At 40.8% G+C, this 12,257-nt stretch overlaps 1 protein-coding gene and 1 long non-coding RNA gene across 6 annotated transcripts in view; both read right to left on the bottom strand.

Moving 5' to 3' along the window:
• Window positions 1-302: 302 nt before the first annotated feature.
• The window catches only part of OSBPL1A (oxysterol binding protein like 1A), a 156,214-nt gene continuing 144,259 nt past the window's right edge, over window positions 303-12,257 (bottom strand). For 4 of the 5 annotated variants that reach the window (XM_081873629.1, XM_081873626.1, XM_081873628.1 and 1 more), the window contains exons 25-29: window positions 10,360-10,476; window positions 8,636-8,759; window positions 7,584-7,674; window positions 3,651-3,674; window positions 303-1,492 (exon numbers count right to left, since the gene is read on the bottom strand). In XM_081873629.1, the coding sequence (XP_081729755.1) occupies window positions 1,390-1,492; window positions 3,651-3,674; window positions 7,584-7,674; window positions 8,636-8,759; window positions 10,360-10,476 (459 nt within the window). In that variant the 3' untranslated portion in view covers window positions 303-1,389. The remainder of the gene's footprint in view (window positions 1,493-3,650; window positions 3,675-7,583; window positions 7,675-8,635; window positions 8,760-10,359; window positions 10,477-12,257) is intronic. The other variant, XM_081873625.1, reaches the window with a different exon arrangement.
• LOC309348486 lies at window positions 4,693-7,577 on the bottom strand. The gene is made up of 2 exons (XR_014159414.1): window positions 6,563-7,577; window positions 4,693-6,252 (listed from the first exon to the last, which is right to left on the bottom strand). It is a non-coding gene; the product is annotated as an uncharacterized lncRNA (long non-coding RNA).

The following is a 12,257-nucleotide window of genomic DNA, read 5'->3' as shown; positions in this document are numbered from 1 at the left end:
AACCTGGGGCAGTAAGACAGTTGTGGGTTACCATTGGCCCTCCAAATAGGCCCATTTGGACTAACATGCTCTCACCTCCCCCCCCCCCCAGCAGTATGGTGGGAAGATAAATAATAGGACTTCTATAAAATTGCTGAAATTAGGATAACTAATCTCATTCATTTTACTATCTTAACTATTCAACCACCAATATGCTTTAGGGTGAACTGATTCGATAAACATTTTGCAAAGCTTAAAAAACCCACCGTTTCCTGATTTGATACCCACCTCCCTGAATGCAATAAAGAAATTCTGGCCATGAGGCAGTTTAAAGTCTTTATTAATAGCAATTAAATTATTCAGTTAACACTATACTTCCAAACAGCAATTAAATTATACAAGAGCAGCAAGCCCTCTGGAATTTATGTACTCAGTTTTATACAAATATATAATCCCATAAAGTTTAATGTACCCCAAACAAAGGGGTAAATCTGCTGTGTACAGTAGTTTCAGAGCTGCCTTGCTGGCTTTGAAATGCGCACAACTTCCTTTGAGAGTTTGCTTCTGACAGCAAATACCCATTATCCACGCTGTTGCTTAGGACCAGTTCCTCCCACCTATGATAGTGCTGAGCACATCTTAAGTGCATTGCAGATTTAAAAAAAAAATACTTCATTTTAGTTAAACTTTTAAAGATTTAAATGGCTCTTAATTCCATAAAGATTTGAACATGGTAATAAAAGTTGTAAGAGCAAATTCAAAACACTGCACTAAACATGGAATAGACATTTCTGAGTATTTTATACCAGTTAATCCTACTTAGTATCTGGAGATGAATGGGAAGAAGGGCAGGCTGGTGCAGAGAGAGTAACATTTTGAGGCTAATAATCTATAATCCAGTATTTTATGAAGTAATGGAACGTCACTTTCAGAAAGTTGAGTCATTCTTCTCAAGAGCGGCATGCCCTTCTCTGCCTCCAAGCCATGGTAGTATTGCATTTCCAGAGTGTGCTTTTGATATTTGTTTCATAAGAGGCTTCAAATTTCCATTATGTGAGCAGATTGTCACTGACCAAAGAGAAAGACAGAAAACCCAAAGGGTTTCTATTTTCTATTTGACCTGTGTGGGACGGAACATGAGTTGCACTGTTTCTTCAGCAAATATAGTTAGTGCTCTTTCTCCCTGTAATGGATGTGGTGTATGCATATTATACATGGATTAATATAGGGGAGTGGAAAAAATCTCCTCCCAATAATCTTGTGCTACCATAATTGCTGCAGAAGCTGCTGAATATAGTACATTCAATTAAAATTCAGAGCTGGTTTTTTCTCTAAGAGTACAGGAACAAAGGAAAACACTGAAACCTGATTAAGACTTGTTTGTGTTAGTCTCAGACTTCCCGATGCAGTTTAATAAATATCAGGCAAGCTGAAATAGTTTCTGTCCCAGTAGTTCCCAGAGTAAAGCCAGTCATGCCCACTGGTGTATGGATTCAGCCCTTGATGGAACCACCTGAAAAGGAGGGAGAAAGGTCACATGCTTTTGAACATAGTATCTATATTCCAGTCAATGTATGTTTGAGCTGCCATATATATTCTAGAAACAATGGAAGTTCAATACAATTATCTTCCTCGCTATCTACTTGAGCCACTGTTTCCCCTGCTTACTACGTTTTGATCCAACCGAGAGAAAGGGAAAATTAATTAAATTTATCACTGAGTGAGAAACACAATTAGGAGGCAACTGTTCTGTGGCCTCATTTCGGGGATGGCTCCAAGTACCGTATTTTTCGCCCTATAGGATGCACTTTTCCCCCTCCAAAAATGAAGGGGGAATGTGTGTGCGTCCTCTGGGGCGAATGCAGGCTTTCGCTGGAGCCTGGAGAGCGAGAGGGGTCGGTGCACAACGACCCCTCTCGCTCTCCAGGCTTCAGGAAGCTATCCGCAAGCCTTGCAAGCCCGGCGGGAGGTCCCATGGGCTTGCAAGGCTTGTGGGCAGCAGCCTGCAGCCCACAAGCTCGGGGGACAGCGGGGAGGCGCAGCGCCGCCACCCCGCTATTCCCCGACCTGGTCTGGAGGCTGGGGGGGGGGAGAAGCAAGCTTGCTTCTCCCTCCCCGCCAGCCTCACAAGCTCGGGGGACAGCGGGGCAAGCCGCTGCCCCACGGAGGCTAGAGAGGCTGTCCCTGAAGGCAGAAGAGGGAGACGGAGCGCTCCGTCTCCCTCTTCTAGCTTGGGGATGGCTGCGCAAACCTGGGGGGGAAATAAAAAAATTTCCCTTGATTTCCCCCCCAAAAAACTAGGTGCGTCCTATGGGCCGGTGCGTCCTATAGGGCGAAAAATACGGTATTTTGTTCGTTCCTTTAGGGGAGAGAGCTCTCAGCCAGAAGACTATAGGGGGCTGGCCAGCTTTCCTTCCTTCCTTTCCACTCCCATGCACCTGCTCAGAGGCGTGGAGACAACAGGGTCATGTCAGGACACATGACAACTGGCTAATTATGTGATCCTGGAAGCTAGTCCTCCTTTTGCAGGTTAGTTACATGCATATCAGTCCATCTTTCAAAATTAACAACTAGCAAATTTAATTGAAGCAAGCACCAAAAACAGCCCTGGAAAGAGAGGTGAGCTTCAGTTTCTTATAAACAAAAAACAGACACTGTTGTCCATTATGAAAATGAAAAGGTGACAGGAGGTAGGTAGCATTGTCACTGCAACACTCTAGCCATCTTGCAATGGTCCTTCATCCATGGCTCAGTTTAGCGTAGAAAGACAATATATAAGCCCCAGTTTATGAAGCCAAGAACAAGTGCTAGGACCAAGTGCTCCTCCCACCTCCTTGTGTGCTAGCCCTGCCATTTATTCCTGGCTTGTACTAAGGCACAGCTCTGCAGCTGGAACACAAGGGAGATTGGCATAATACAAGCCAAGAATGAAGCAATGCACATCAGAGGAGTTGCATGGCAGGACACTTCTTAAAGCTGGAAAAGACTGTCCAAACTGGTCCAATAAGCATTAGGGTGCTAGGAATAGGCAGAAGTGAGTACATACATAAATAATCCAATATAAATTGTTTGGTACATTTACTATTCTACCGCACCTTGTGCAAACTGAGTTTATATGATCATTTTAACAGGGAAGAAAAGTTGACAGTGAGTTTTAACACTATTATCCCTCCTCTGGTGAAGAATTACTGTATATACAAACCCACATCCATGTTTTGAAGGTTAGGTTTTGATTGTACTTCACAAAATTTGACAAACTGGATGTATTAAAAAGAATTGACAGGTAAGGAGAGAATCATCATACGGAGATTAAAATTCCTTCCATGATGGTATAAACTCACCCTTAAACTACCAAACAATCTTAAAAATTATGATACTGGAAAAGAATATATGCCTCTGCCTTTCCTTCCCAGGTACATATTAAGAAACCCTGGACATTAACATTCAAGGTCTATTTAAATAAGAATAACACTCCCCCCCAATAAATAAAAACCCAAAATCAGAATAGTCAATTTGGGCAAGCTGGAAAGCCAACAGAATTCTAATAAGAGGACCAAATTCATATTTCGAGTATCACTAATTTATAGGAACTAGAAACAATTTTAAGCCTTAAAATGCAAAGCCAAACATGTTAGGAAAGCAAGCAAAAAAAGTATCAGAAAAGATCAAACCTGGGTCCCTGGGCCACTGGCTGACTTTTAAAAAGAGACAAAACATAATGCAACTTACAGCAACAATAAGACATTTGAATGAGCAAACCATGAAGGAAAGTGTAGAGTCTAGTGCCTGTTGGAAGCTAGCTCATGTCCCCTACTTTGCATAAGTATTTTTATGAAGGCAACATTTGGAAGTTTGTGTAAAAGCTATTATGCACAGACTGCTCAGTAGCTTCTGACCGAAGAATACACAATGACACTCCCAAGTCTGGAGCCAGAGGAAACTTTCAGAAGCTTCTAAAGTTTTAATTCCTAACGTACAGCTTAGTTTGTTCTCAGTATAGAGGTACTTGATTTCTAAATAGAAACCATGTATGGCAGCAACAGGACAAAAAGTATCTGGGAAAAAGTTCCTGATGATGAATATTCAAACTGGCAGCTGAGCTTGGAGGAAAGTGTCAGTTTCTCGTTCTGTTTCCTTAAACTACTGGGACTCAAAACCAGCATGAGCAAATGTGCATGCTCCCCCTTCCCCCTGAAAAGCTCGTACTGCAAGTACCTTGCAGGAGGGAGCAAGAGCACCTGACTTTCTGTGGTTGCAGCAGAGCCTTTCCCAGTCTGCTGCCCTCCATAGATTGGGCTCCAACTCCAGTGTGGAGTCAGCCCCAACCAGGATGGGAATTTTCAAACCACAGCAAGATGCCTCCCAGAAGAATCTGCATGGCACACAACAGTTTTCACCAGAGTACTATGGTACCCAGCATTATGGCAAGTTATCACACGGGGTGCAATTTCTAGCAATTCTCTGCATAATGTTTGTAACATATGGTAGGCATTTAGGAGCACTGAGCAATTCCATGTAAAAATACAACTTCTGTAGAAATAAATGCATAATTCAAAGTAAAGCAATAATACAGCATGTTATCCGTCTGTCTCTTTACAAGGAGTTCACTGTGATAATAGTATAATATACAGGAGTCACGGTCCACCATTCACCCTGTTCACATTCTCTGTTCACAGTTAAAACATAGGACCAGAATTCTAAAAGGGCATTTACTGTTTTTGTTTTTAAAAAACAACCTCACAATCTCCCTGCTAAAAATGTAGAGTGGGGCAAGGAAAAGGAATAATCCCGGCAACGGGGGAAAACACTTCCACTGGGAATCCATTCTGTCCCTGTTCACACCAACGCACTTGGCTCTTTGCCAGGGATAATAAAAGTAGCCCAGAACACAGTCAAGCATTCATGTCCCATTAAAATCAACAATGTATCATTGTCCTAGCTACCCACTGATTTTTTAAAAAAAGACGTACTTGTCCCAATTCTGATTTTTACTACACACTGACCAATGCAGTAGAATGTTTGCATTTCTGAAACAGATATGATTTGATGCACTGCCCTATTCAGAGGCTGGAAGACCCTGCTGTTGCCTTCTGTGAGAAAGGTAAGGTCTGGGAGGTAGTTTGACTCATTTAGAAAATTAGTACCATGTGGCAGGCCTCGTTTCCCACACTGACTACTGATGTGCCTTAAAGCAGCTTGTATTGCAAAACCTTGCCCCTTATCTTGCATTAAACATGCAATTTCACAATTTATTTTTACAAGCCAGAAACCTTTGTCATTCATAACTTCAGCTGTTTTGTTTCAGAAGCAATTCATCCCATCACAATCTTTGCACAATAGTCTAGGGTTATTTGGGTTCATTGACCTGTTTGCAAAGCAACTGAAACATCCTGCTGAATTTAATTATACTGAAGAAACATAATTTGGGCTATCAAGCCTCTTAGCCTGCCTGATATATACAGTACTTTCTTCTTTTAGGAAAACTTTTTTCATCTCCTGGAGTTTCCAATGCAACTAGATGAACTCCTATTGAAATGTTTTGATTTGTTTTTATCCCTATTTAGCAGTCTTTAAATCTCCCAATTATGAGATTTCTGGCTGAACTATTTTTTTTTAAAAAAAAATACAGCCACTAGAGCAACTGAATATTTAATACATGATTACTTTGGTGTTCTACCATTATAAAGCACAAAATTGAATCACTTTTTAATACTGACACTATCTATCCTGTCAGTATAACATCTGCGTAAAAGGACCAGAATGTGAGGTATAAGCTGCCAAAATTTAAAATGCAACCTAATAAAAAGAACAACAGTTCAAAAAATTTCTTTGGAGTCATTTTTCCAGTTTTAGAAAGTGTTGCTTACTGGCAAATAATAATAAAAGGTAGTTTAGAGTTCTATTTTGGGGGACTGAAATGGCTTCACAACCATTGTTATTTGTGAACATGCCCATAATAAAGGTATGTGAATTAATGTGCTCTACACTCGGTATTTTCTACCATTATGAAAGAAACACGCAAGGAATATTAAATGTGGCAAAGAAACAGTCTATTTGACATATTACTGCATTCTGTATTTAGCACCAAAATCACCTTGTTTGGACTGTGTATACAAGAGTGTGTGTCTGCTTCCTTCAAGTTGCTATAATGTTGTGTGCACTTTACAAGCACAATAATCAAGTTCAATATGTTTTTACAATCAGAAGTTGTGGTTTAAATGCCTTTTTAAGAATGGGAGTGTAGGCTGCATTTCACAAGGTAGCTTTGCAGCCCTATCATTCAACTTAGAATCATAGAGTTGGAAGAGACCACAAGGGCCATCGAGTCCAACCCCCTGCCAAGCAGGAAACACCATCAGAGCACTCCTGACATATGGTTGTCAAGCCTCTGCTTAAAGACCTCCAAAAGAAGGAGACTCCACCACACTCCTTGGCAGCAAATTCCACTGTCGAACAGCTCTTACTGTCAGGAAGTTCTTCCTAATGTTTAGGTGGAATCTTCTTTCTTGTAGTTTGGAACCATTGCTCCGTGTCCGCTTCTCTGGAGCAGCAGAAAATAACCTTTCTCCTTCCTCTATGTGACATCCTATGTGACTTGCCCTGAGACACATTTCAAAACCAACTTAAATTGCAAGGATTATAAAAAAAACCTTAACACTAGGCTGTCCATGTATGTATGTATGTTCACACAGATGCATGTACGTTCATAGGCAATGCATGTCTTTTACAATGAGGAATGCAGACCTCATGTTTTCATGGAATATGGGTGGAAGTATTACATGTGTACTGTGTTTGCTCGTGGTATGCATCCATTGGAGACTCAAGTGGAAAAGCACACCAATTAGTGCCGAGACTTAAGAATTGCACAAAAAAACCACAAACCCACCCTGAAGCTACTTCACAAGTTCAAAATGCAGACTCATTGCATTTATTGGATATGAATTCCAAATTTTAAATTTCAAGACAGAATGGTACCAAAATTATATTCCATCAGACTTCTTCGCAATTGTAATCCCACTCCTGTCCCAGAATCATTTAACTTGCTTGGGATACAACAGAGTATTCAACGGGAGAGTTTCCAAGTCTGCCAACCCTTAATGTTTTCAATCAAACACTGCTAGAGAGACACAGGAGGTCAAAAGTACCCTTCTTTCTAAATTCCCCTGGGACCAGCTACAAATTACTTCTGAGTCCCCACTGCTGGCCTAAAACTGCTAGGGATTTTCACAGACTCCAGTGTGGCTCTACTGGAAATAATTTGTTTATAATAAGTCTAATTCCACTTCTGAAATACAAGGGGCTACTGCTAAACCTAAGCGCTTTTGAAAGCTTTAACACGAGCAAAAAATCTAGTGAGTAATGACTGAAATAAGCAGAAGTAAGTAATTAAATCACTGTTGTAGAATATAAGGCCTCTTTCGAAAATGATGGTGCAGTGAGTTTTCAGACTATGAGCAATTTGAAATGGCAAAGTACTGCAGCACATAAGCAGTGGACATGTGCAGTATTGCCAGGCACTCCCAAGTATGCAGACATTTAAAAAGAGAGTTAGAATTTTTTTTGTAAACTATTAAATCAAGTGCCTTAGCCCCCAGTTTACTGACCTTGTCTTCCAGTCTTCCTCTGACTTTGACCTGTTTTTACGAGCAGCTCTTTGTTTTTCTTCAAGCCTCTTCTTTTCTTCACTTGCAACATCTACCAAGAGACAGACAGAGAAAAGGCTGGATCCAACTGAAACCTATGGAAGAATACTCCCAATAGCTGGAATACTGCTATGTCAGTGACAGGGGTAAAACTTTAATGCCGTTTTGGTTGGCACAACTAGAATCTTGAGATTTTTGTGTAGTGGTGTGAACTGGTAAATCATTCAAACACCAGCTTCACTGTAATATTTCCCATGCTCCCAAATAATGGGACTAACTAAGAAATGATGTAACATAACAGACATGTAAGGTACATTAACTAAGGGCATGAGCAAAAGTCTTATATGCAACAGGACTTCACCTTCCTCTTATCCCCACCTATAGCACCTCTCATGCCTTCCAACTCTGTTTCAGAAGGTGTCCCCCCCCCCAACCCCCCGGAGCAGATTTTGAAGGTGTACAAAAGGCTTCCACAGGGGAGGTGAAGTCATGGGAGCAAAGCGATAGTGTTATGTGCAGTGATAGTGTTGGATGCAACCCTGACACTGCAGCATTTTCACATATTCTTTGCTTCTGTAAATTTACATTGGAAATCAACTGAAATTTGTTAATATGAGTTTGCATTTGTGTAAAGGAAAGTCTGAGTAATTTTGATGGTATTGCTACAAAATCAGAAACCAGCTCCTGATAAAAGTAGACACTGTGAGAAAGGACAAGCTCATATTTATAAGGCATAAATTTTCATTTATATAAAATCAATGACAAAACTGAGAACCAGTGCACGAGGAGGAGCTGCCTTGCTAGCTGTAGAAGGGGAATGTCAGATGTAAATATTCTTTAAAAGTTAGCATCAGATTACTATTTATATCACTAACAGGCATTCCTTTGCAAGGGACTCTGTAAAATCTGATTGCTAAAACAAATCTATACATGAAAAGCATGTCCTATAAAATGAAGCATTTGGATATAGATTTTTTAAAAAATAAAAAAATTCAGCTAGCCCTTTAAATTACCTATGTCACCATTTTCCATAGCTCTTATATCTGGCCTTAGCCTGCAGTCCGTTTTAGGAATAACACTTTCCATTTCTTCATCCAATTCATTCAGAGCCATAGCAAAAGTAGTGAAGTTGTACATCTGAAAAACAACAAAGAGCTTTTTGAATGTTCTTTTATTTTTATGAGCAAGTACCAGCTGTTAATAGGTTTATACATTCTCAGAGGAAGTATCCAACTGAGTTTCTCAAGGGATCAGTCTTGGGGCCTTTTATTCAATGTTTTCATTACAGTGACCTTGGGGAAAGGAGTATGTTCATGGAATGAACAGGTATCATCAAATTATCTAAGTGGCCTTTCAAATAGAAAACAGATGGGATTTTGTGCAGGACGAACTAGAAGACTTCAAGAACTGGAATGAGATCAATGGAAAAGGATCAATGTCAACATAACAGAAAGTGTTAAGCTGCATGACGAAGGACTGGTTTGTTTTATTTGCTCATCAATTGGAACAACAGGCAAGGGAATATTTCAGAACTCGGATCACCACAAGATGATTATGGGGAGTATAGGCTCCAATGTGATTGCACACATTTACTAGTATTAAATACTGAGGATTTAATGGTATATAAATAATAGGGGTAGGGATTAATTGAAACTAATTGATATCCAACTCTCCATGTTAAATAGATAGAATTCTAATTGGATCTAAAGAGCAAAAAAGAGGCAGACAAGTTTTTTGACAAGTATGCCACAAATCCAAGTATACAATATATATTTTCTGACATATGTGTCAAGGAAGCAAGAGTCTAAAGTGTATATTCTGTCATAAACACTCTCGGGGAGGGTCACAATACTCAAAAAAAACATTAAACTGGTGCTGGAGGAGACTCTTGAGAGTCCCATGGACTGCAAGAAGATCAAACCGATCCATTCTTAAGGAAATCAGTCCTGAGTGCTCACTGGAAGGACAGATCCTGAAGCTGAGGCTCCAATACTTTGGCCACCTCATGAGAAGAGAAGACTCCCTGGAAAAGACCCTGATGTTGGGAAAGATGGAGGGTACAAGGAGAAGGGGACGACAGAGGACGAGATGGTTGGACAGTGTTCTCAAAGCTACCAACATGAATTTGACTAAACTGCGGGAGGCAGTGGAAGACAGGAGTGCCTGGCGTGCTCTGGTCCATGGGGTCATGAAGAGTTGGACACGAGTAAATGACTAAACAACAACAGAAATCCCAAATTTACACAGTGCTTTCCAAGAACAAAATTATTATTCTAATACACATCCCTTGTGCTAGTGAAACAGGAGCACTGGATCCTGCCTTGTGTCTAGGTAGGAAGGGGGTAGACTTGTTCATGTTTCCTATGGAAAGAGAAAAGCTAACTAAACCTTAAGGGTTTTATCAAAAAAATTCTACACTGATAAGGATAATCCTGTCTTTTACAAATGTTACACACAGTAATGGAGGTGCTAAGAGGTTGAGGAAGGTACAGTGAGAGGATCAAATTTAACTGCCAGACACCTAATTGTAACCTGAATTTTGTTTTCCTGAAATGGAGGCACGAGCTGGTAGAAAGTTATCCATATTCTCTCTCTTCACCTACACACCCTTTAACCCAGGCAACATGAGATAGATCACACTCTCACATATACAAAGAAATGCAAATCCATGCAGCACATATGCATGAGACAGAGCAACACACTGACAAAATGCAGAGTCTTGGTCAAGGTTCCTCACCTGTGTTGAGTTAGAAGGCCTTGGGGCTATTCTCCATAACAACACACTTCCAGGTATAACACACACACTTTCACAATCTGGCAAGGGCATCTCATCTGGTTCATCAGAACTGCCCATCTATAAGAAGAAGGTAAAATGAAAAACAAGAACCTGCAAACTAGCTCTAGTAGTTAAAAGAGGCAGCAGAATTAGGCACAGATGGAATATATATATATAATATTTTATATATACTCCCCAACCTTTCAAAAAACAAATAAAGGTATGTACAAATACATGGTCAAAATGGAGACTATTTTGGACAACATGGGAGTTAACATTTAATAACTCCCAAATACTCTGCACAAGGAGAGGGAGGGAGAAATCATTCTCAGACATGTCACTTGTTTGAACCACCCTGGAACATTCATAGGCAATAAGGAATTCCATGTCAGCAGGTGAGTAAGATGGCAGATGAGGGATGGAGCGATCTGTCCCCTACTCTGTTTGCCCACTTTCTGTGCTGGATGGAGAAGGCAGTATGCGCTGCCCTTTGCAGCCAGCACAAAACCAAGTTGGCTGGTGAAGGAGGAATGGAGAGAAGGCTTTGTTTCTTACTGATCTGCCTAATAAGCAGCTTAGCAGAATCACATTTCCTCTCCACAGGCTAGTAAGATACCTGGCCTTATATACAAGCCTGCATTAGAAAACGTATGCTTTGATGAAAAGGTGTTCTAGAAACACATGCTAGATTCGGAATAACCTAGTTTTTATTTTAGGATCTTGAGAAATGCAGCAAAACCAGCCTGCATACAGAATGCTACACTAAGATGAATGTTGTCAAAAGGTTCATGTGGATACTTTTCAGCCCCATTAAGGCACAAGTGAGCCATCTGTTGGCCACCTCCTATGGCGCAACACCACAACCTTGAGAGGAGAGAGAAAACATGTATCCTACCCACTTACTGCTTTGGTCAGTCCATTGCCCCATTATGCAGCCCCTCACTACCCCCCGAGGTAATGTGTCCTTCATCCCAAAACTGATGCCTAGTCCTCCGTTAAATAGTGATGATTTCCCAAAATGCTCCCCAGGTGGTCGTACCATCCAGGCATCAACAAGACCTGCTTAAATAAGTTAACGCTTCATGTGCTTTCCAACTACACCCATAGTCCCAGTGGTGTGATAACCAACCAATCATGTAAATGACAGGGGCAAATATTAATGGTATAGGTACTATGGATATACGACTGAATTATCTCTTGACCTGCCCCGCTTGTGAACGTTTTGCTGTCAGTTGGCAACAGAAAGCTAGACAAGAGGGTAACCTCTGACCCTCCAGAAGTTGCTGGACTACAATTCCCATCATCTCTGACCACTGGTCATTCTGGCTCTGACTGATGGGAATCGAATCCAACAACATATGGAGGGCAGCAAGCTCCCCCCACACACCCCGAGACAAACCTTTGATCTGATCAAGTCAATTCCTTGGTGTGTTTTTTTATTTTAAAAAATTCCAGTTCGTATGCAATTGGGGGGCAGGGGAAATAAATGTGCAGACTGCCAGGGGGAAACAAAATAACTGTCTACATCTTTTATGTTTGAGTGTATGCAAATTTACAAAACCATAGATTGTTAAAAGGAAGAAACTGCCAGGGGCAAAGCTTTGTTTTGGTGTTTTCTTTTTCTCCCCTTCAACCATGCATGTCTCTTCCCTTTCCTGTTTCTTAATTGGTTTTTTAAAGCTTTACTGCTCTATGTCCTATGCGCCAGCTTTATCGGATCTTAGTGTGAGATACTGACTATGGCCCAAGCTATTCAATTCTCCTTTTGAGCATGTGAAGGCAGAACTTTCTAGAAGGGACCTGGAAGTATCTCAGCTTCAAATCCTTGCCATTAATAAATCTGCTATTATCCAAATCCA

Source organism: Podarcis erhardii (genome assembly GCF_964252035.2).
Source record: "Podarcis erhardii genome assembly, chromosome: 8".
NCBI classification, from domain to species: Eukaryota; Metazoa; Chordata; class Lepidosauria; order Squamata; family Lacertidae; genus Podarcis; species Podarcis erhardii.
This window is presented reverse-complemented; position numbering and strand designations above follow the sequence as displayed.